General features: G+C 39.5%; 4 protein-coding genes across 4 annotated transcripts; 3 read left to right on the top strand and 1 right to left on the bottom strand.

Moving 5' to 3' along the window:
* Nucleotides 1-997: 997 nt before the first annotated feature.
* On the top strand, nt 998-2,656 carry LOC140778533 (S-adenosyl-L-methionine:benzoic acid/salicylic acid carboxyl methyltransferase 3-like). Its single transcript, XM_073123313.1, has 4 exons — nt 998-1,154; nt 1,262-1,666; nt 1,757-2,032; nt 2,125-2,656. The coding sequence occupies exons 1-4, from the start codon at nt 1,074-1,076 to the stop codon at nt 2,485-2,487; spliced, it is 1,125 nt and encodes a 374-aa protein (XP_072979414.1). The 5' UTR covers nt 998-1,073; the 3' UTR covers nt 2,488-2,656.
* Nucleotides 2,657-5,852: 3,196 nt separating this feature from the next.
* On the top strand, nt 5,853-7,587 carry LOC140778669 (S-adenosyl-L-methionine:benzoic acid/salicylic acid carboxyl methyltransferase 3-like). Its single transcript, XM_073123492.1, has 4 exons — nt 5,853-6,012; nt 6,129-6,533; nt 6,638-6,913; nt 7,016-7,587. The coding sequence occupies exons 1-4, from the start codon at nt 5,932-5,934 to the stop codon at nt 7,376-7,378; spliced, it is 1,125 nt and encodes a 374-aa protein (XP_072979593.1). The 5' UTR covers nt 5,853-5,931; the 3' UTR covers nt 7,379-7,587.
* Nucleotides 7,588-8,294: 707 nt separating this feature from the next.
* Nucleotides 8,295-15,880, bottom strand: LOC140777088 (uncharacterized). Its single transcript, XM_073120989.1, has 7 exons — nt 15,679-15,880; nt 15,389-15,591; nt 14,845-15,286; nt 14,384-14,743; nt 14,128-14,306; nt 10,994-14,005; nt 8,295-10,877 (listed from the first exon to the last, which is right to left on the bottom strand). Exons 1-7 carry the CDS (start codon nt 15,878-15,880, stop codon nt 8,295-8,297), a joined length of 6,981 nt encoding a protein of 2,326 aa, XP_072977090.1.
* Nucleotides 15,881-17,359: 1,479 nt separating this feature from the next.
* Nucleotides 17,360-22,173, top strand: LOC140779546 (CDK5RAP3 protein homolog). The gene is made up of 10 exons (XM_073124653.1): nt 17,360-17,493; nt 17,621-17,755; nt 18,216-18,310; nt 18,395-18,489; nt 18,587-18,722; nt 18,891-19,040; nt 19,166-19,744; nt 20,609-20,817; nt 20,989-21,121; nt 21,685-22,173. Exons 1-10 carry the CDS (start codon nt 17,433-17,435, stop codon nt 21,814-21,816), a joined length of 1,725 nt encoding a protein of 574 aa, XP_072980754.1. The 5' UTR covers nt 17,360-17,432; the 3' UTR covers nt 21,817-22,173.
* The last annotated feature ends 958 nt before the right edge of the window (nt 22,174-23,131 follow it).

Genomic DNA, 23,131 nt, shown 5'->3' on the forward strand with positions numbered 1-23,131 from the left:
AAGTTCCAGAACCTCCTAAGCCATATTAACCATCAAGTTTATAAAACACAGCTGAAGGAAAATCACAATACAATCTTACTATTTTCCATTACTTTAATATAAGGACCTCTTAGCTATATTAAGAGATATTTTAGTCATTAGGTATAAAACATCACCGATTCTTAATAAATTTTTCATTCTTTAATATAATTATTATTTATTATACTAGTAAATAATAATTTATAGCGATATTAGCTCTCTTGTTTTCGTATGAAAAAAAAGTTTTAGAATGGTTTCTTAGACTTGATAAGAAATTTGGTTAAGAAGTATCATATATGGAGAATTTGGATTCGTTTTTCTTTTTCTCATATATTCATTCACTTATCTAGAAAGTCTCCAAAATGGATTTAATGTTGGAATAACCTTTGTGGAGAAAACTAACTCGTTGACCGTTCGATCGGAAACTTTTCCACATTCCATCGACAGACCAAGTCGCAAACTTCATCACCTACCAAATTGTCCAGTCTACAGAGTAAGTAAATTTATGGAACAGAATAATAATGGTAGACGAATGAATCCGTCACTGACTTCTTCCCATGGAATAAAATATATAGCGACTTAAAGTACATAACAGAAGGTGGCTTCCAAAATTCATCACTTAACAAAAATGTGCAAAGTACATGAAACGTACATAATATAATACTGATAGACGCAAGAATCGGTTAGTGAGTAGATGATACCAGACATCTGCATTTCAATATCTAGGGAGTTGCCAATGTAGACTTCATATTGAACCACGTTTTAGATTCATCTTTGACAAGATAACCAACGATTAATTGGCTGGTGAAACTGTTCTATCCACAAAACCAAAGTTTCAGGCATTGCCATACTAAGTTAGGTGGCTTGACAAATTCACTACATTATCAAGAATTTTATTTCACCCTAGGTTATGTATTAAAAAAAAAGGTACATAATAGAAAATACAAGCTTAGGGCTATATATAGGGTGGAAAGCAGCAGAGAAGTGCAAGCAATAGCATACAATATAGCAGAACTACTAAGCAAGAGAGGGTTCTAATTAGCACATCCAGCACAATGACACTGAAGGTTGATGAAGTCCTTTCCATGGTTGGAGGAACCGGAGAGAATAGCTATGCCGTCAACAATAAGATTGAGGTCTCTCTCTCTCTCTTTAGATTTCTATCTATCTATCTATCTTTCTTTCTATTTTGTATGTGTATATTTATATCTCTGAACTAGAAACTTCAATTTTGTGTTTTCAGGAGACGAAGTTTGAAAGGCCAAAGTCAATTGTGAAGCAAAACGTTTTGGAGCTCTACAGCTTACTCCACCCTAAGAACTTTGTGACTGCAGACTTGGGCTGCTCCTCTGGCATCAATGCCTTCATGTTGTTCTCTGAGATCATGGATGGCATCAACGAGAGCTGCGACAAGCTGAGTCTCTCGCCGCCGGAGATCCACCTCTTCTTGAACGATCTCCAGGGGAACGATTTCAACACCGTGTTCAGATCTCTGAATGCACACAAGGAGAAGTTGATGAAAGAGAAAGGCGAGAAGTTTTTGCCCTTCTACCCTGTAGGAGTTCCTGGTTCCTTCTTCACTAGGTTGTTTCCGAAGAACACGGTTCACTTCATGTACTCCACTCTTAGTGTTCACTGGCTCTCTGAGGTAACATCGTGGTTGCAATTCAGTCAAGTTGTTATCGAAAATAGTTCGACTCCGTTTTATGGCTGATGTCACGGTGAATATTCTTGGCAGGTTCCTCGCGGGCTCGTCAGTGAGGACGGTGTTGCATTAAACCCGGGAAATATTTATATCTCTAAGACAAGCCCTCCTATCGTGCCTAAGTTGTACTTTGAGCAGTACAAAAGAGATTTTACGATGTTTCTAAAGCATCGATCGGACGAAATGTGCTCCGGAGGACGTATGGTGTTGACGTACGTAGGACGAAGCGTTCCAGATCACTCGGAAACCGTAGGAAATACCTACATTTGGTCATTGATTTCTAGAGCACTCAACGAAATGGTTGCAAAGGTAACAAATCTGAGCTTGGCGGAGTTTAAAAGCTTCTAAAATAATTGATAAGTTAATGATAATAGTACTGATGTGCAATTCTTTTATCTCAGGGAGCCATAAAGGCAAAGGATGTGGACACTTTCAATATGCCGCTCTACAAACCTTCAATGGAAGAAGTGAAGTTGGTTACAGAAATGGAAGGATCATTTGACATAGTGGAGACACAGATTATGGAGCCATTTTGGGATCTTTCCACCAAAATCGAGGATAGGGTTAAGAATGACAACATCAAGACTGGAACAGTAATAGCAAAGGAAATGAGAGCAGTGGCAGAGAGCTTACTGGCATCTCATTTCGGTGAGGCTATAATGGATGATTTGTTCTCACGTCTTGCAGAAATAATTGCCGACCATATCAGCAAAGAGAAGGGAAAGCATGTCTTGTTCACAGTCGCGTTTCAAAAGAGGGGATGATTTCTCGGAAGTTGGAAGTCATCAAGAAATTAAGAAAAGAGAATAAGGGGATGAAATTTTCCACCATGCATCTTGTTTTGCTAAGATTTATTCTCTGTTTAAAAGAACATGAGTTTGTATGTCACTTTTGATCTCTATGTCATCAGTTGCCAACATTTTAATCTTGGAAGATTTGGAGTTAGTTCCCAGTTTGTTGCATCTCTAAAGAACCATTTTTATTAGGATAAAATGCTATATTTTGACATGCAGTTAAATTAAAGTGCATTTAAAAAAAGACGACCTAAAGGCGTTTTGGAAAGAGCTAACAAGCACAATTTGTTTCATCAAAGATGAAAACGGCATTGATAAAAACAGCTTTATTATAAGTCATAATCAATACAATGATACTTTCGGATCTCTAAATAAATTATTTATAAATGTGTGTATTTCTTAACACACATACATCTCTTTATATAAGTAACCAAACCGATCCCTCCCATCAAGTTATCCATATATTTGGACCCTACTAGCTAGTTTCACGACAGCCCTGCTCCCATCCAATGTATATATCATCACCGAGAAGAGCAGACTAGGAGTAAGCAATATAGCATGGGCCTCTGGTAGAGAAGATCCTTTGACTAGTTCAAATCAGGCCAGAAATTGTCTGATTTTAACTAGATTTGATCAAACGGCCCAGCTCGTTCATACCCGACCCGACCCGACCCAGCCCAGTTTGGACCGCGCTGAGCCCGGCCCGGACCCAGTTTAGGTCTTGCCCGGCTTGAGCCCGAACTACTCATGGGCGGCACGGACCAGCCCTTTGCTCGCACATTCTGCTACAGTATTTACCCGTTCTGCTACAGTAAAAATCAACTAAAATTTTGGTACTCTATCATTTTACATTTTTTTTAAGCACACATTTAAAATTTTAAATTTATTATTATTATTTTTAAATGGAGGAACATAAATATATTTTTTAAAAAATAAGCTTATAGTAAAAAAATTCTAAAAATAACTAAAATGTGGGTTGGGCCAAATGATTGGTGGGTCGGGCCGACTCGGCCTGACTGACTAGTCCGATTTCTCACAGGTCGACGGGCGGTAACGGGCTAGACTATTCTAGCCCAGCCCGAACCCGGCTCGGCCCGAGTGATTGGTGGGTTGGGCCGTGAACAATACTTAAGCCCGATTGGCCCGAAAAGCTCGGCTCAAACCCTGTCCGGCCTGCCCGATGATCATGTCTAGTTTTAACCAAGCTAAGCTCGACCTGAGTCCGTTTTAGGCACAGTTTGATATTAGCTCGAGATAATAGTGGGTAGCATGAGTTAAGTCTGTACCCGCCTGGCCCGGTTCGAAAGTTTGACCCGCTACTCCCATCTATGGTCCAACCCATAATGCATATCTATTCTTATAGTTTTTTAGTCTCACATCAAATATTTAGTAAACTATACATCAATATAAGTATATTCTATGAAAGATAACTAAAATGTCATCATATAGACCCATTAAATTCCGATCAATAGGATATAAATTTTTTATATTTAACATATTATGCTAGACCTATTATGGTAATGGGCTAAAATATTCTAGCTCGGCCTAAATCTATAATTGATAGGCTATACCGTGAATAAATATTTAAACTCCATGAATTCGAAAAGCACTAAATATTGGACGGAGGAATGTATCATCTAAAATTTGGAAGACGATTTCCTAGCAGTCTTATCATGTTATCTGGGTAAACTCCTCGAGTTAAAAGGATCCATAAACATATATATATATATATATATATATATATATATATATATATATATATATATATATTCATAATACAATTTAAATAGGGTTATATGATAATTTCCCAGTAATTAACTAATGGTCTTAAATATTAATTACCATCCATAGAAGAAATCCAAGATCCTTTATCTTGCATCTTGATTGGCTTGTGCAGGAGCTTGTGGAACGAACCAGGTTGAGACTAGTGTTATTCCTATTACTCCCTTCTGATGTGCCTGCACTTAGCACCAAAATAGTTCATACTTGATCATCTCAATATGATATGAAATAAAGATGACTAATTGCATTTACTTGTTACCTGATACTTATTTTTATATAGCCATAACTGGTGATGGCAAACTAAGTAAGGCTCCCTCCTTGAATCTCCGGCGCTGCAGTTGCCGGCCAACGGCAAGCACCGACCGGGTGCATCTGAACCCGACCCTTACCCGTTATTGCAATATGCCTATGGCTCATTAAATGTGAGCCAGTGCTTAACCCTGTCACCAGATTTCTTGAAGCAATTCTCGGCATAGTCCTTATAATCCCTCCTACAATAATTATAGAACAGAGCCAGAAATTATTCTTAGGAGGGACAAAATTTAAGTCATATATATAAATTTGATAAAAATTATATGTTATTTTTTATTCTCTCTAACACTACTGCATTATTATTAGCTGAAAATATTTTAATAAATATTATAGATGATGCTAGTCCACGAAATGGAAATCCTAAAGGCGTCCAGACCCATTTCCCTTCATACTGTCTACATCCTCCTGCATTAGTTTCATGAATATTCCATGAATATCATAATTAACCTCCTACAGAATATATATATATGCCAGCCCAGTTAGCAATTCTTGCTGACATTAAGCTCTCTTATTTATTATTATTATTATTATTTTATAGTCCTTACTAACCTGGACTAAAGAGGAGAGTAGTTGGGAAGAATTGGATCTAAAATCCGTCACAAAGAACTAAGAAGTGAAAGATTGAGTGATTAATTACTCCATCTCTCTTATCTAACTTTCAAAGGCATATATGTATATATATATATATGTGTGTGTGTGTGTGTGTGTGTTTGTTTGTGTGATAGGTCCTCGGTCAGGCCCACATCTGACTTTAAAGCTAGCGAACTCCCCCAACAAATTGGCCGTCACCTAGACCTTTCTCCTAATTAACAGAAAAAGATTTATTTCCTTCCGAAAACCGGAATTAATATTGTGTTCGTTTGCAAGAGTACGAGGATCACTAAGAATACTCTCCAATTATATAACTTTCTTCTCATCAATTGATATTTATTTAACTCCTTGGGGGAAGATGAGTAGATGATTGTACCAGACGCTTGCATTTCAATATCTATGGAGTTGCCAATGTAGACTTCTTATTGGAATCGCGTTTTGGATTAATCTTTGCCAAGATGACCAATCAATTGGCGGAGTGTTACTGTTCTAACGAGAAACCAAAGTTGCAGACGTTTCCACTCTAGGTTAGGTAGCTTGGAAAATTCACCACTTATCAAGAATTATATTTCACCCAAAGTGATATAAAATAAGAAAGGTACATAATAGCAAATACAAGTTTAGGGCTATATATAGGGTGGAAAGCAGCAGAGAAGTGCAAGCAATAGCATACAATATAGCAGAATAACTACTAAGCAAGAGAGGGTTCTAATTAGCACATCCAGCACAATGACACTGAAGGTCGATGAAGTCCTATCCATGGTTGGAGGAAGCGGAGAGAATAGCTATGCCTTCAACAATAATATTGATGTCTCTCTCTCCATAGATTTCTATCTATCTATCTATCTATCTATCTATCTATTTTGTATGTGTATATTTCTATCTCTGAACTACAAACTTTAAAAAAATAATAATAATAATTTCAGGAGAGGAAGTTCGGAAGGCCAAAGGCAATTGTGAAGCAAAACGTTTTGGAGCTCTACAGCTTACTCCACCCTAAGAACTTTGTGACTGCAGACTTGGGCTGCTCCTCTGGCAACAATTCCTTCGTATTGTTCTCTGATATCGTGGATGGCATCAACGAGAGCTGCGACAAGCTGAGCCTCTCGCCGCCGGAGATCCACCTCTTCTTGAACGATCTCCAGGGGAACGACTTCAACACCGTGTTCAGATCTCTGAATGCACACAAGGAGAAGTTGACGAAAGAGAAAGGCGAGAAGTTTTTGCCCTTCTACCCTGTAGGAGTTCCTGGTTCCTTCTTCACTAGGCTGTTTCCGAAGAACACGGTTCACTTCGTGTACTCCACTCTTAGTCTTCAGTGGCTCTCTGAGGTAACATTGCGGTCGAAGTCAAATTCGAATTCATTCAAATTGTTATCGAAAATGGTGTTTGGAATATATTTTATGGTTGATGCCATGGTGAATATTTTTGGCAGGTTCCTCGCGGGCTCGTCAGTGAGGATGGTGTTGCATTAAACCCTGGAAATATTTATATCTCTAAGACAAGCCCTCCTATCGTGCCTAAGTTGTACTTTGAGCAGTATAAAAGAGATTTTACGATGTTTCTAAAGCATCGCGCGGAGGAAATTTGCTCCGGAGGACGTATGGTGTTAACTTACATCGGACGAAGCGTTCCAGATCACTCAGAAAGTGTAGGAAATACCTACATTTGGACCTTGTTTTCTAGAGCACTCAACGAATTGGTTGCAAAGGTAAACTAGTCGGAGCTTCATGGAGTTGTTTAAAGTTTTTAAAATAATGGATAAGTTAATAATAATAATATTATTATTAACGAGTGATTCTTTTTATCTCAGGGAGTCATAAAAGCAAAGGATGTGGACACATTCAATATGCCTCTTTACAAACCTTCAATGGAAGAAGTGAAGTTGGTTACACAAATGGAAGGATCATTTGACATAGTGGAAGCAGAGATGATGGAGCCATTTTGGGAATTTTCCTCCAAAACCGAGGATTGGGTTAAGTGTGACACCGTCAAGACTGGTGTACTAATAGCAAAGGAGATGAGAGCAACGGCAGAGGTCTTACTGGCAGCTCACTTCGGCGAGGCCATAATGGATGATTTGTTCTCACGTCTTGCAGAAATAATTGCAGAACATATCAGCAAAGAAAAGGGAAAGCATGTCATGTTCACAGTCGCGTTTCAAAAGAGGGATTGATCTCTTGCAAGTCACCGGGATATTAAGAAAAAGAGAATAAGCTGATGTAATCTTCCACAGTGTCTCTTGTTTTTCTAATAATTATTCTCTATCTATAAGAACGTCAGTTTGTATGTCACTTTTGATTCTATGTCGCGTCAGTTGCCAACGTTGTAATCTTGGAAGATTTGGATTTGGCCCAACAACATTAAAGTGAACCTTTTGGTTCCCCTCTGGCTTGTTGCACCTCTAATGAACCATTTTTACCAGGCTAAAATGCTATATTTTGACATGCAGTTAAATTAAAGTGCATTAAAACGCCACCAAAAGACGTTTTAAAACGAGCCTGCAAACATAATTAATTTAACACAAATAATTTAATAAAAACTATTAATTTTTTTCTTCTTACCGAATAATTGAGATTAAATAATACTAAATAAAATTAATTGAAAGTACATGTCATTTTTCTAAATTGTAAAGATAAATTACTCATATTTTATTTCTTTCTTAATAATAATAAATTGATAGTAGTTGGGACTCCTATTATTAAAAAAACATAAGATAAGCAATAAAAACATACTTAAATTTTAATTTTTTTATCAATTAATTTAGTCACATATGTAAAGTATCTCATATACCATTTAATTTATAGATAGATAAAAAATATTTTATAACTAATTAATTAGTAGTGAATCACTGCTCTTAGTCCGATATGAAAATGGCATTAATAAAAACAGCTTTATAAGATATAATTAATCAAACGATAGTTTCTGATCTCTAAATAAATTATTTATAAATGTGTGCATTTCTTAATACACATACATCTCTCTAAATAAGGAACGAAGTTAACGAAACCCCCCCACCCTACCCCCCAAAGCTAGTATTTTTAAATTAACTCCTTAGTTGCCAGAAAGGATCAGATATATCTATCCTCTGTTCACCTACCCATCACAGTCTCTTCCTTCATGGCCAGGGAAAGAGCATCAAGTCTTCCCCCACTCTCCACCCTCACCCCAGGCATCACCACAGCCCTACTCCCAACAAATCCTCCTTCCCCAATCTTGATTTTGCCAAACTTCACCTTTCCTCTTTCACCTTCATAGATGTGGCCAAGCAGTAGAGCATCCTTCCCCACTGCCCCACCCTTCTCAATCGCCACCAGCTCTGGGTTCAACAAAGCCCCCATGCTATCCACATAAACTCCCTGATCCATTTCAATTCCAGACCCCATGAGCCTCATCCACAACCCAAAGAGTAAAGACCCACATGTCATTTCCATGAAGTAGTCACCAACTACAGTCCTCAGAGCTTGCCACACTGTGTCCATGAATGCTCCCCAGCTCCATATTACCATTGTCTCACCTTCCTTCTTTCTGCCCACCAGGACCCACTTAGCCATGACACAGACTAATGCAGCTAGGATCCCAGAAGCTACCCAGAAGATAGGCAGCAAGCAATGCAATGGGAGAATCTTCTTTGCTTTGATGACGAGCATGCCATATAGAGGCCAAAAGATGACCAGTCCGAGGATGAAGTAAGGTAGGAACGTCTGCAGCAACGGCTGACCAATCATAGCCCAGATAGTTTGATACCAAGTCCTTGCCAAGGTCACGCTATCGTTGATGCCTTCTCGTGCCATCGCGGCCGGTGCAGCCATCGGACAGCCTGACAGATCGATCTTAGCATCGGATTCCTCAAGAAAGCTCCGCCATGCTAACGGAAGTGGCTCCCCATTGCGTAGATGCTGGCATATCTCGTAGACCAACGAGCGCCCATGATCAATGGATGCACTCTGTGAGCTTGACGTTGCCCGAATAACATCCACCTCTTGGCACCGGAGGAAAGGGTTGAACTCCAGCTTCTCTGACTCCTCTGCAGAAAGATTCTGATCAATGGTGATTTCTCCTATGTCCACGAGAGGGAATTCAGTCTCATCCCATGGTGTAGTGCAGTCGAGAACGACTTCGCGATCAGCCTCGTCTGATGGGATCTTCCTAAGTTGCAACTGGAAAACATAGTGCACGCCTTGCGGAGATTCCACCCTCCTGCGAAAATCATCAGCAAGGAAAAGCGAAGGACGAGTGTCATTCTCTTCCCTTGGGATTGCACCAGTTTCTGGAGGAAGAATACCCTTCGGCACCACTCGACCAGAATCCTCGCCTATCTCACGATCAAGTGGGCGAAGTTTGAATTTGGCATACATCTGTTGGCCATCGTCAAAGCGAAGCAGTCGACAGATGTTTGAATAGTAGTGTAGCTCGGTATATGAGTTGGTGTCCCTAAGAGAACCCCATACAGCATCTCGAATGTGGGGAGAACGCTCTACTTGTTGCTCCCTCGCCAGAAGGCCACCGACCAACCAAGCAGCAAAATCTGCAATAGTACGTGCATAGAACGCTTTGCCTGTCTTCAATGTCAGATCAAAAAGAGGAGAATGATCGTCCTCTTCTGAAAGAACTCGCAGTGCAGCACCCCGTGCATCAAGCCTTGCATCATCATCTGCACTCAGACTGTTACTATGTCGGATTATCATTGGGAAGCACTTGCCGGCACCAAAAATCTTGTGTTCTGGCAATCCGACAAGCTCCCGATACATCTTTAGGATGCCTCGTCCACTCACACCAATTCGGTGGAAGTACCTCGAATTGACTTTCATAGTTGTGACAGCGAGGTTCGCAGCAAGATTTCCAACAATTTTCTTATATTTTGGATCCATCTCTTCAATCCTCTCATCTGAAGCATGGAAGATATTATTGACCATCCTCGGGGCACGAGAACCCACATAGATGCCACCCTTTTGGAGAAGAGAGTTTGCAGGTGCAATGGAAAGAGCTCCAAGAATAACGTCATTTTGAAGAACAGAACCAGGAAGAATCAAGCTTTGGCTTCCAACAACAGAATTATTCTGCACCTCTATTGTTGATGCATTTGTGAAACCCTTCGAGGAATAGAACCCAGTGACAACACGGCAGAAATCACCTAGATGGACGCCATCACCAATAGAGATCAGTTCGGGATTTATCAATGGGTTGATGGCTCTGATGGAACAATAGCGGCCAACGTTGGCCCCAAGAAGTCGTAGATACATGCAGAACGCTTCGGTTCCTGAAAGTAGCTTTGCGAACCTGATGTGGCAAGCAACATTTATCCGATGGCGAAACCATCTTGTCAAGTGGCTCTGCTTTGCTACCCTTTTACCAGAAAGGAGACGACTTATAAAACTAGTGAGAAGGCTGAGGATGATACCATGGGTGGCATAGGCCGTAGCAACCAAGAAAGCAAAAGTTGTTGGAGAAGATGGAATCTCACTAACAATGACAGCATAGGCAGTGATGGCTGTAGGTAACCAGTGGAAGGAACCAGCTAAGCAAAAAAGGGTGAAATGGAAAAGCGAAGGGGAAGTTCTAGAGAAGTATATGTACAGAAGATGGAGGATGGCACCAGACAAGGAGCCGAGAAAACCGATTGCATAGATACCCATTAAGTGATAAAGTGGCGTTGACTCTTTTGGCTGCAGCTTCTCATAGGACTCTGTGATTGTTCCGTCCTGCATATAAGCATGGAGGGATATATGAACACATAAAGATGAAAAAGAAAAAGAAGACTAGGAAGTCCTAAAAAAAAAATCTAAATCACCTTGTGAGTCTTGGAGGAATTCTCAGATGTGCACAGTGTCTTCCCTGCTTCAGTCTTCTGTAGTGCTGGGACATCAGTGCCGTCACCCACTATACTTCCTTTCTGAATTACTGCATAAGGACCAATTGAGGAATTACGACCAATTTTAACTGGGTGGAAGCTCACGACTTGACTCCTAACTTCATGGCTTTGTATCAGCACACCTTCGGCAATCACAGCTCCTTCTCCAATTGACACCAACAGAGGATCTGTTATATCTACAGTGTCGATCAAAACAGATGACCCAATTCGAGCTCCTTGTATTCTAAACCAATAGTTCAGGTACACCGTTCCTCTAAGATGGACAGCCAAAAATTTCCCAGCTAATTCTTGAGCTTTCTTTAGTGCCCACCACTTCACAAAATCTACAGACCAGATGGAAATCTCTGGGGTCAGAATGTAGTTTAGTTGAAGGAATGAGTTCCCAAAAATAGAAAGGGAAAGACAGGCAAGGAAGATGTATGATATCCAAGCAAGAGGTGTCAGAACTAGAGAGAGAAGGCAAGACAGCAGAGATGTTTCTTCCATGGGAACAAGAGTGAGTAGGCCCAAGAAAGTGGAAATTGAGAGATAAGCAGGGAGGATTAGAATGAAAGAGATGTAGACAAGAGCTAGAATTTGGAGGGTCCCAATTCCCAATTTCTGGATATGTGACTTGTCAATGTCCAATTGGAGGAGGTCGGTCTCAGTATCCATCGGGTAAGATTGGGTCACTGTGGATTGGGGTTGGGACTTTTTCAGCAAATTCTCTGAAAAGATCGCTAAGTCAGAGATGCAGGTTGCTGTGAAAATATCAACTGCTCCAATGGGAACACCAAGATAATCTGAAAGCTTCTGAGCTGCTCTCACCACCCCAATCGAATCAATACCATAAGAAGCCAAGCCCTCACTAGGCGAAATTTTGTCAATTGGAATCCCAGCTTGCTCCGCCACTAATCCTTTTAGAAACTCAGTAATCTCCTTTGTGCCCTTTCCAGCATTATGACTTTGAGTACAAGAGGAAAGATTTAAATCATGCTGTAAAGAAACTCTTCTTCCTTGCAGAGCAGTGCCAGTAGTCAAAGATCGAAATAGCAGCGGCCTTTTATTTGAGTCAGACGTAGTTACTAGACTCAAATTATCATCAGTAAATTGCTTTAGGCACTCAAATCTTTTTATTTTCCCTGACGTTGTCTTGCATATGGTTCTGGGCTTAATAAGTTTAATGGAAGCTACAGAGATGCCATGTTCCTCTGCTACACGAGCTTTGATTTGCTCAGCGATTTCAACATTTACTGGCTTGCCTTCCTTTACCTCAGCAATAACAACTACTCCAACCTGATCAGAAGCTTCAGGAACTGGAATTCCCTTTGTATTCAAGATCTCCTCTGGAACACCAACTACTGCACAGCATCCTGGGCGTATAAGTTCAGATGAACTTTCCACTGTCTTCTCCACGTCAGCGGAATAAATATTTCTTCCAGCAACAATGATTAGATCCTTTATTCTTCCTGTGATAAAAAGCTTCCCATCGATAACCCTTCCAAGATCCCCTGTTCTTATGAATCTCTTCCCAGGATGATTCTCGATCTCATTACAGAATATTTCTTGGCTTAATTCCTTCTTGCCCCAGTATCCGACTCCAGAACTAGGACTGCTGATCCATATCTCACCTTCTGTCCCACACTCCTGAAGCTCTTTAAGGGTTTCTGTGTCAACAATTCTAATACTAACATCTGAATCATTAGGATCAACGTAGCCACAGCAAACCCTACCTTGCCAATCTATAAAAACAGGTTTGCCTTCTCCAAAAGCACAGCTAACAAATACACAGTTCTCAGCCAGACCATAGCCAGGAGCCATAACTTCTTGAGAAAGACCAAAGGACTGAGAGATCTCGATGAATCTTTTCAGAGTCTTCTGCCTTACTGGTTCAGCAGCTACCATGAGAAAGACCATGGAAGACAGATCATAAGCATGCTTTGTAATCTCATCTGATTCTAACCTTCTGACTATTAGCTCGAATGCAAAGTTAGGGCCTGCACTGTGAGTAGCCTGGTAGGTGCTCATGGTTTGAAGCCATAGCAGTGGTTTTCTGATAAATGTCATGGGAGAGAAGAGAACTGCTGTTCCTCCGCTGACTAGAGCTGTAAAAATACCTCCTATCAACCCCATGTCATGGTACTGAGGAAGCCAGCTAACGAGTATAGTTCTTGAGGTACTCTTGTATCTCTTCCGCATCATCTTGACATTATGAATAAGCCCACCATGAGTAATCATGACCCCCTTCGCATCACCGGTGGAACCTGAGGTGAATTGCAGAAAGCACAGACAACTCGACTGGGGATTGATGTGTCTAGCTACAATCTCCGAGGAGTGCTTTGAGTTGGAGTCCTTTCTACTATTTACGTAGTTCTTTATCCAAGAATCTGTGTGTATCCAAGGAAGATTAGGCCATTTGCCTGAAGTTTTCTGATTGCTTTTAGCCAACGTGATCACATTCTTAACAAAACCTGCACGTACAGCTGCATGGTAAGAAGATGTCGATAGAATTGCCACGGCATTGCTTGCTTTTGAGATATTCTCGATCTTGAGAAGGGCTTGCCCACCCCTCTGCAGCGGATCAGGGGGCAAAACAGGAACTGGTATAAGTTTAGCTCGAAGGCAGCCAAAGAATGCATCAATAAACTCCAACCCAGGAAGATAGACAAGAAGAACTCGATCATCAGGCTTTAAAATGGGTTTGCTGCCTGTCAATAATTTATTAGCGATATGAGATGCATTGCCACGAAGCTCACCATAGGTCCTCTGGTCCATGACATGCCCCTCTTCATTAATCCAACTGTAAAGAGTTTTCTCCTCAGTGACCTTATGAGTACCCCAGAACTCCAAGTAACCGTCTATGGAGGGAAGATCAGGAAATTCTACCCCAGCGAGTTCACCCAAATCTCTGGGAGGGCAAGACTTGAGATTGGTGGACAAGGGAAACAATCTCTGCAGAAAATGGCCTTCATTTTATAAATAGAATGACTAGGATATAGTTACTAACTGCCAACAGATATAACTAATTAACAATCTCATGTTTCTCATCTTTTTTAAGTATCAAATGATATTACCTTCACATAAGGAGACATTGGCGGCTCAATATCATTGGCGAACTGCTTACAGACCATAGCCATGGCATATGATGAATTCCGCTCCGTAAGCTCAAATGCCATTAACCCTCCAACATAATATGTATTCTGAAAGCCTTGAAGTTGACACTCCAACCTTTCATAGAAGCCATTCTTCATATCTGTAAGGCAAATAAATGCACTCATAACAGGGGAAAGTGAGAAAAAATAATTTATTAAGGGCAATGTATGAACACACCTTCACTGCTAACATGTGGAAAGTATTTAAATCGTCTCTGCAAAATGACTTTATCAACTAATCCCCCGATAGTCTTCGCAACATCTATCACACGCTTCGTCACAGTTGGACCCCTGATGTCCATTGAGTTTCCATAAGACCAGAACAGGAAAACATCTGTGTCAGCAAAGAACCTCTGCATTGCAACAGGATACCCAATTGTGGAAGGGTCCTCCATGAACTCCCCAAAGTAATAAAAACCCATAGGCATATGTTCTAATCCTCTGATCTCAACAACAGTGGTGTAATAATCTACTGTCTCCACCTTACTGAATAACTCTTTCTCAATTTCATTTAATTCTACCACAGAATTTTCCTCCACTGAAGAAAATGAATATCATTAATAAAAACTATAAAAATGTTCGCTGAATTGTTGATAGTTGATACAACAGCGAGACATATGGAATTGTAATTACTCTTACCAGTTAAAGTTGGAGATCTATAGGTTTTTCCATTATTGAAAGCAAGGGCACCAGAGAATATTATTTTGTCAAAATCCATAACTTTCTCTTCACCATCAACATTTTTGACAGTTAGGCAAGCACCAGAGCTGTGGCGTTCAACCATTAACACTTCCGTATTGTGAAGAACTTCAAAAGGTAAAGATTGGCTAAGTTTCTCCCACATGCTCATGTATCCATCTTTGAGGCGCCGGATTTTTCCAGCCAAAGAAGTTCTAGTAAATTCCTGGATGTAAGCATATGGCATATCTTGAACAAAACCATAACCAGAAGCAGTGTAACCATAGGCCACTGATTTAGGTACTGAACTTAAACCATGCAGCTTCAGAAAGTCAAGAGTTGAATCAGATGCAATGGCGCTTAATGCACGAAGCCCTACATGACCAGACTTAGTTGCCTCATCCTACAGAGAGAGAATGGTTTTTGAACAAGTGTCACCATTGTTGAGAAAGATGAAAATGTACATGTACGTATGAGTTGGGGGGAAAAATCATTGAGGACAGACCTGTAGTTCTAGCGTCACTGAAATCATAGATGCATAGTCATTGGCCACTTCCATGTCTCGATAATTTCCCGTGTGACTATCAATAAGAGCAAGCTTGTGGGAATCCATCTCTTCAAATTCAGCTCCTACTACTTTTGCTAGGTGTGTTATAACAGGAGCACTGTTTGCCGCAATCACTTGACCACCCAAATCATAAACCCTTCCTGTATAAAGATGTGGGGGGTATAACAACTAACAAAAATTGAAAACACAGAGATTGTCAGTACTGATATGCTAACCAAGTTTCTCACCTCCAATATTGACAGATTCACACATCCCAGCAACTGTTTGGTATTTTTCAAAAACAGTCACATTGTGATATCCTAGTCTAGCCAGTGCATAGGCAGCTGACAAGCCACTTGGGCCAGCTCCAATGATGCCAATCCTAGTTTCCACCGGCAAGCATGGATGCAACTTTGTGAACTGATCATCTATCGACTTCCTTGTATCCATTGTCCTCCAGTAGAGGTCTCCAATAAAAGAACCTACAACAATTTAATCAAACATGCCAATTACATTTTCTGGTAATCCTAATGAACGAGAGTTGGAGAAACACAAGTTCACTAAATACACATCTTTCTTTCCTTTCCTTTTCAAATTTCATCAAAACTATACAAATATGGAACAACATGCTAGCGGATTGATAAAAGGAAATCCAACATAATCAAATTTAATTCCTGCTAAGAGTAACTTGAGAAGGAAAAGTAACAGCAGACTCGTTCTTGTCCTACAAGTAGAGGGCTACGTTACGTGATCGGCAAGAACATAGACTCTAACCAAATAAAGCCCAATTGCTCTACAGAGTGAAACATAATGATTCTTTCATGTAAAAGTTGAAACCTTTCAAGCAGAGATCGCTAGTCGCATGCTTGGGGATGTAAACCAGCAGCATAAACCAACCCCATGACGAACAGGCATCAATTCAATGAAAGCAAAACGAGTACAACCACAAGAAGGCAATAAAGAAGTCAAGGAACTGATCAATACCAGCCTTCCCGAGCTGGGTTTTGACCCAAAAGGCACCGCGTAGCCGCTCTTCCACGTTCCATGGCGCTTACATCACACCGGAATTTAAACGCAGAAGATGCCATCTTGATACAAGAAAGAAACGACAAAGGCTGGTACTGGAGGCTCGGCGAGCAACCGAACCACTCGAGATACTCCATCAACTATCCGGGAATCCACCACCTCGTATGGTACGTCGAGATCCAATGCCAGTAAAAGAAAAGCCAGTAAAGGGACTTGCGGTATTAAAAATTATACAAAGGAAGGAAGGAAGAGGAGGAGACAAACCGTAGCTTTTGGATAGCAGGGATATGCTTTCGTGTTCGAATATTTGTTAGCCTGCGACATCGTCGACGAGATCAAAGAAAGGAAACGTGTCTTTCTCCCTGCAAAGAACGAAAGTGAAGCCACGTTTTACTTTTAGAGTGTTGGATAAATCGATCGGGTAAATTAGGGGATGATATTTTATGGTTTTTCTTAGGGAATTACGGGTATGCAGTTAAGTTATTAAGATCTAAGTGATGCAGAGTAGGATGTCCTCTGTAATATGTAATAACTGTAAAGTACAATATATGAGAAGATTGTTAGTATTATCTAATATAAAAGTGCGAAATGATTCTTACTATTAAATTGTAATAAATTTATAGTGAGAAAGTTTTTAGGCGATATCTCATATTCCCAATCCTAATATTTTTTTAATTAAATATATTTTAATCTTCTGTATTTTGGACCAAAATTATTTTAGAAATTAAATATATTTTATTTTATATCACTACGCCTGCTGAATGGGCCAAACTAGATGATTATGAATTATATTGGACCAAGTTAAACCTAACGAGGTGGGCCTGAGCCTGTGTTTGGGCCCTGGCTTTGGACGCAAGAATATAGCTGGGCTGCTCCTGCGACAAGGTAGAGGCTATAGCCCATTTGGTTCTATAGTCTTCTCCCGAGTACAAGAGCATCGATTTCCCGAGTTCTTCGCATCTCTTCGTCGGAAGCCATGCAAGACCCCACCGAGATCCGTAACCTTCCGATCGACATCGCCTTCGCTCGTCTCGGAGGTTTTAAGTTCTTTCCCTCTCCCCCCTCTCCTCCCTCTCAATTTCTTGATATGTTTTTATTTTTGATGAAGTTTATTTTCTTAGTATTCGTCACTCATTTTATTTTACTATTTGTCTTGTGATTTAGAATGGTTGGTGGATCGGAAGAAGATCCCGCACGATTGGAGGAAGCGATTGAACTCGATCAGGTCGCGGATCTCCTCTGCCTGCGCCACGCTGCCTCGGGATCTCGATCCCTTCCTCCAAACCCTAGAACCCGAAGGTACTTCTTGTCCTTCGAATTGTGCAAGGCTTCTTATCTATGTTTAGATGGTTGGTGGCTTAAGTTCTTTTGGCGGTCATTTTTCAAATTGTGAAATTCTTTCGGTACTTTGCGAATTTGGATAACACCCTTGCGTTGTTTATGTGATTGCATGATTTTTCAAGGTTAAATTTAGAATTGCAGCACTCATGATCAGATATTGAGCACAGTCATACTCTATGAACTAAACTAATTTGATTTTTATGTGCTGACAATTCATATAACCATTATATCGAGGAACAGAGAGATAAGAGTCGTCAGATTGTTGGATTGAGCTTATCTATTTTTCTTATAGCTGAACAGTTATTCTAGATTCTTTTACTGCTTTTACTATATTTATATATATATATATATATATGCCAGATGTTTTGTTTCATTATTGCATCTTTTCCCTGTAATAATTAGTGTTCTATATCTTCAGCAATTGGCTATTTGGAGGCAAAGCACATATATAGCATCCTTCTGAATTCAACAGCAGAGAGTCGTAATATTTTTGGACGTTTATCAGGTTCTGCAGTAAGATCTATGAACCACTTATTTTACCCATCAGTTTTTTCTCAGTGGTTTGGGTAAATCACACATGCATCCATCTTTTGGCAGGGTGACTGGGAGGCTGTAGTTAAGTCTTTTGAGAAGGACCATATTTTTTTGGGTGAGGCTGCTCAGATAATGGTTCAAAATGTTAATTATGAAATGTATGACGTTTTGTTCAGATTTCTCATAGAATTTAGTAAGTCCAAAAGAAGTCTTTGTTATTGTAACTAACTCTGCTGATTATCACATTGGGTGAAGTCCCTATCAGAAAAAACAGGTTCAAAAGATTCAACAACAAATTGCAGAATTAGAACGTAAGGAGACTGATATCAAAAGAAATGCCAGTCTGTCTGCAACTAAATACCTGGAAGCTTGCCAAGAGCTTGGACTGCAGGTAAGCATTCCTATATTATGTATGTAATTAGGGGCATATGCTTCTTTAGAGCCTGTATTGTGCTTCAATTTCTTTCAATGATGTTAGTAACTTTTCTATAGATGCATGATTTCTTCAGCTGAATAGATTGATTGATTGGGATTTATAAATGATGAATTATCTTTATAGGGGACAAATGTTAGGTCGGAACTTATAGAGACGGCAAAATCTCTTCCGTCCACATTCAGCAGCATTTTGCAGGTCCTCAGCAGTGATTCTGTGTTGAGGGCAATGGAATATTATACCAACTTTGTTAGAGATGCTCATACAGAGAAAGAGGTAAATCTTTTACCAGCGATCATTACATGTATAATGCATCCATTTTGGAGACATGCTAATAGCTGGCATGCAGGTCTCAAATAGAGCTGTTACACATATCTAGCTTTCTTTTCTTTTAAATGCAGAAAAGCCCAGGTGCTGTGCTACAAAACCTGAGGCACCTACATGAAAACCCACCTTCCCTTTATGTGTCAATGTCAGCTGAGGTTGAAAATTCTCTAGGAGTAACATCAAAGGTTGGTTCATCTTCTCTCATAACTGGAGGGCAGCCACCTGATTCTCATCTTTCCATGGATGGTATTGACTGGAGTATCTCTATGGATGATTCTCAAATCAACTGGGATATTGGTCCTGTGGAACAAGCCGATGAGACTGGAGACGCCTTTGGCTCTTATGAAATAATTGATTCTAACATTGATTTAAGAGATTCAGAAAATAGTAATGGCGTGGTATCAGATCACACTATGTCAAGTAAAGCTGAGGAGGGTGTTGTTTCCTCTACTTCTGAATCAGAGATATGTTGGGACATTAGTATTGAAAATCCTCAAATTGGTGCACTTGAAGATGCTGTTCTTCCAGATGCAAGTGTGGATGCCCATATTGCAAGTTCAAATGAATCAGAACAACCTCAGCTCCTAGATGAAGAAAGAAGTCAATTGTTGGAGACTGAATACAGAAATAGTATTCTTGATGATTTGTTAGAGGTATTGAGTTGTTGACTTGTGTCCTCATCTGATTGATGAATACATCGTGTCCCATGTTTCCTTGCCACTTGTTGTTTGCTTGTGTGTGATAATGGCCTGTTCATCAATTTCATTTGGAAGTTCTTTTTAATATCTTAATGAGTTGAACCTTGCACTTGAGACATTAACTTGCATAAAATATAGATTGATTATCTTCTGAGTTTCACTACATACGTACATAGATTGCTTTTTACTGGATTAATTGATGCTTCAAGGACTTTAAACAAAGTCGGGCATCCTATTATGTTCTGATCATTGTACAAACAAGAGGACCGATGTACGCTAAGTAAAGGTCGAAATCTATATGTTGCACAAGATTGTCTTCCATCTTTATGTGGTATTGTGGAGATACTTAAAACCTTCTTCCACCGCATTAGCCTGTAACACTCAAGATCTTACCATGATTATTCAATGCTTATTTTTTATTAGAGTATGACTTTCCAAGGTTGATGGTGGAGGGAGCTATGATCCCATCATACATTACTATTCATGCTGGAAGTTAAGACTTTCTGTCATATTACTTTTTTTTTTAAAATTCTTTGCAGTCTCTTTCCTTCATTTGAGGCATTTCAGGAAGTAGCCCTTGCTAAACATTTCTCTTCAACACCACTGAAGAGGCTTGTTTATCCTTCAAAATGTCCCAAGTATTTACGACATAATTTGAATAGATCCTTGGATAATCTATATGTGATGATCCTTCAGAATTAAATGACTATATTGGCTATGGTGGTTTTGCATGATAGTAGAACTTTTGGGCCATTGATACTGTTTCATTGCAAAGACTTAAACGGGAGTTTTCTAATGGAATATCTGGCTTGTCATCAGCTTAAATCATTTTTAAATCAGCGCTTGGTGGAAATGAGGAATGAAGAAACTTCAGCCTTACAACATCAAGTTCAGGCTGTAGCTCCTTTTGTGCTCCAGCAATATGCTCCTGATGCTGTGCAGATGATGCTGTCAGAGGTGTCGCTGGCTGTTTCATTACTTACAAACAAGAAAACACGTGATCTGATCATGATCCTCAACTCCAAAAGGTAAGTAGTATAACTACCATGTTGTACTTTGGTTTTCTTATTGTTTATTTCATTACACTCTATGTCTTCACTACTATATGTCTGTGAAAGGAAAATTTATCTGAATGCAATTAGTTCCCCTTTATTTTGTCTTCTAATATCTGTATTAATGCTTGCTCTTTTCTCTTCAAGATTTCTAGACAGGCTGGTGTTAACATTGGAGGAAAAGAAGCATCATGAAATGAAACTACGAGAGAGCTTGAATGATTTGTCAATGAGGCGCATGGAGCTGCACAATGCATTATCATCATCCTGGCCCAAGCAAGTAAATTAGTCTTACCCTTTCCTCATTTTCTTGTTATTTATTTCCTTTTCTTATGCTAAGTATAGGGTCGAATAGAAATCTCCCATTTGATTGTCTGTTAGTTACATGCAAAAAAATCTTCTTTGGTTAATAATGATCAGCATCCCAGTGTAGCAATATTTTGATTTGTAAGTCAGCCTGGTGTCACCTAGAGGACTTACAAGAAATATTAATATCTGAAAATTTTCTTTTGACACCTGCATCGTAGACCTCGTCATGCTTGGATCAATGAATTTTTGCGGGATAATGCATAATAAGAATTTAGAGATGTTGCTTTGTCTACCCTAAGAGAATATGATTTGAAGCATATTTGTTATTATCTTTAGGAGTTAGGACCACCCCATTAAGAAACAATAAAATAAATGCATTTACCATTCTGATTCTTTTCACCCATTATTTACGCCAACCCATTTGAAATGGTGCACGTATATTAGTTTTGTTGGTTTTTGCTCATTATATTTCTGCTTATATTCTTTGAAGATGTGAAAAGTACTGCAATATCTGATACTTTTTAATGTTTCCAGGAAGCAGCCATTGCAAAAACAAAGGAGCTAAAGAAGTTGTGTGAGATGACACTTTCTTCTATGTTTGATGGAAGACCGGTCAATATAATTGGAGAAATCAATACATTGTTAAGTTCTAATATCAGTCAATGAGGTAATGATAACTAATAATAGACTCAAATGAACGCCTCGACTGGGATGATTTTGCTTCTGCCGGATAGGGATTCTGATCATCTTAAAATTTTGTGACTATGCGCACACAGTTCCCTCATGTCTAGTCTCACAGATAATATATCGGTAATTCAGTCTAGAAAGTTCTGCTTTAATTCCTTATGTTTGCAAGCGTATAATGTTTTTGTCCAACTGGTAAGTCCTTTCCCTCAATCATCATAAATATGCCAAGAGGTTTATCTGTTAATCTTTTCGGCAGAGGTTTTTTATTCTGAGACATGTTGATCTGTATTGTTCTACATTTATATCCAAATAGCAAATAGAAGCTGTCTTCTCGTTGCTTGAATAGTTCCATAACTTAGGCAAATTTGGCAATGATTGATGGTCTCAGAATCATTTATTATTTCCTACTAGAACTATGATCTTTGTGAAATATGTGGGAAGTAAGTTTTCTCATTAATTTCTGCCCCTAGAAAAAAGAGAAACCCACCAAAAAGTTGGTAATTTCTGCGCCTAATGGCTCTCTGCAAGTATTCGTCGTGTTTGTAGTGGTAGAGTATTCTGGTTGTCATCCTTCAAGGCATCCTTAACCGTTATACTCCTGTTGTTGATCTCGTCGACACCTATAAGAACAGAGTCACATACATAACAGAGAATGGTCTCGCATGCCTGGAGGGGTATACGTATACTCCAGCAAAGGGTCTCGTATACCTGGAGGGTATACGTAGAGCCAAGGTGAAGCTGCCTGCAATGCATCCCATAACAAAAGATGGTATCATTTCAGTAAACTCCATTGTTTGAATTGGCCTAATGACACGTGCCTGAGGACCTATAGGTATCCCCTTGACCCTTCTGAACTCCTGATTAAAAATATTTAAAATATCATAAACCCAAAAATATAGTTAGAAATACCTGCCGTATTAGCGCGAGAATCGGTATCATAGCTCATGTAAAGTTTGTTAACTGGGGGAACACTAAGAATAGTCTGTGGTGTATTAAATTGAGCCCAACGAAATCATATGATCCTTTGATCATCTCCTTGGTAAATTTCGGTAGGCGGTTTCCTAGAAATGCTCTCATGCTACGTATCTCTTGAGACTATTGTTATAATCCACAAAGTTAAGGCCGAAACGAATCGTGAAGTAAAGACCATATGAAATATCCTTTCACAACATCATAATGAATTCAATTCGATTAAATGGACCACAAATTTAAAACAGAATTGATTGAGAGCAGCTTTTGTATTTGAAATGCCTAATTTTGTACAATAAAGTTTAAGGTCCTATTGATATTGACT

The sequence above is a fragment of the Typha angustifolia genome, chromosome 15 (assembly GCF_048772165.1).
Source record: "Typha angustifolia cultivar Huaian chromosome 15, ASM4877216v1, whole genome shotgun sequence".
NCBI classification, from domain to species: domain Eukaryota; kingdom Viridiplantae; phylum Streptophyta; class Magnoliopsida; order Poales; family Typhaceae; genus Typha; species Typha angustifolia.

Coding starts and splice junctions, on each gene's coding strand:
- LOC140778533 (XM_073123313.1), top strand. CDS start 1,074: ATGACACTGAAGGTTGATGAAGTCCTTTCCATGGTTGGAGGAACCGGA. Junction 1,155..1,261: donor CCGTCAACAATAAGATTGAG/GTCTCTCTCTCT, acceptor TTGTGTTTTCAG/GAGACGAAGTTTGAAAGGCC. Junction 2,033..2,124: donor TCAACGAAATGGTTGCAAAG/GTAACAAATCTG, acceptor CTTTTATCTCAG/GGAGCCATAAAGGCAAAGGA.
- LOC140778669 (XM_073123492.1), top strand. CDS start 5,932: ATGACACTGAAGGTCGATGAAGTCCTATCCATGGTTGGAGGAAGCGGA. Junction 6,013..6,128: donor CCTTCAACAATAATATTGAT/GTCTCTCTCTCC, acceptor TAATAATTTCAG/GAGAGGAAGTTCGGAAGGCC. Junction 6,914..7,015: donor TCAACGAATTGGTTGCAAAG/GTAAACTAGTCG, acceptor TTTTTATCTCAG/GGAGTCATAAAAGCAAAGGA.
- LOC140777088 (XM_073120989.1), bottom strand. CDS start 15,880: ATGGATACAAGGAAGTCGATAGATGATCAGTTCACAAAGTTGCATCCA. Junction 14,744..14,844: donor TAGATCTCCAACTTTAACTG/GTAAGAGTAATT, acceptor CATTTTCTTCAG/TGGAGGAAAATTCTGTGGTA. Junction 14,307..14,383: donor TCCACATGTTAGCAGTGAAG/GTGTGTTCATAC, acceptor TTTGCCTTACAG/ATATGAAGAATGGCTTCTAT.
- LOC140779546 (XM_073124653.1), top strand. CDS start 17,433: ATGCAAGACCCCACCGAGATCCGTAACCTTCCGATCGACATCGCCTTC. Junction 17,756..18,215: donor CCAAACCCTAGAACCCGAAG/GTACTTCTTGTC, acceptor CTATATCTTCAG/CAATTGGCTATTTGGAGGCA. Junction 18,723..18,890: donor GCCAAGAGCTTGGACTGCAG/GTAAGCATTCCT, acceptor TTATCTTTATAG/GGGACAAATGTTAGGTCGGA.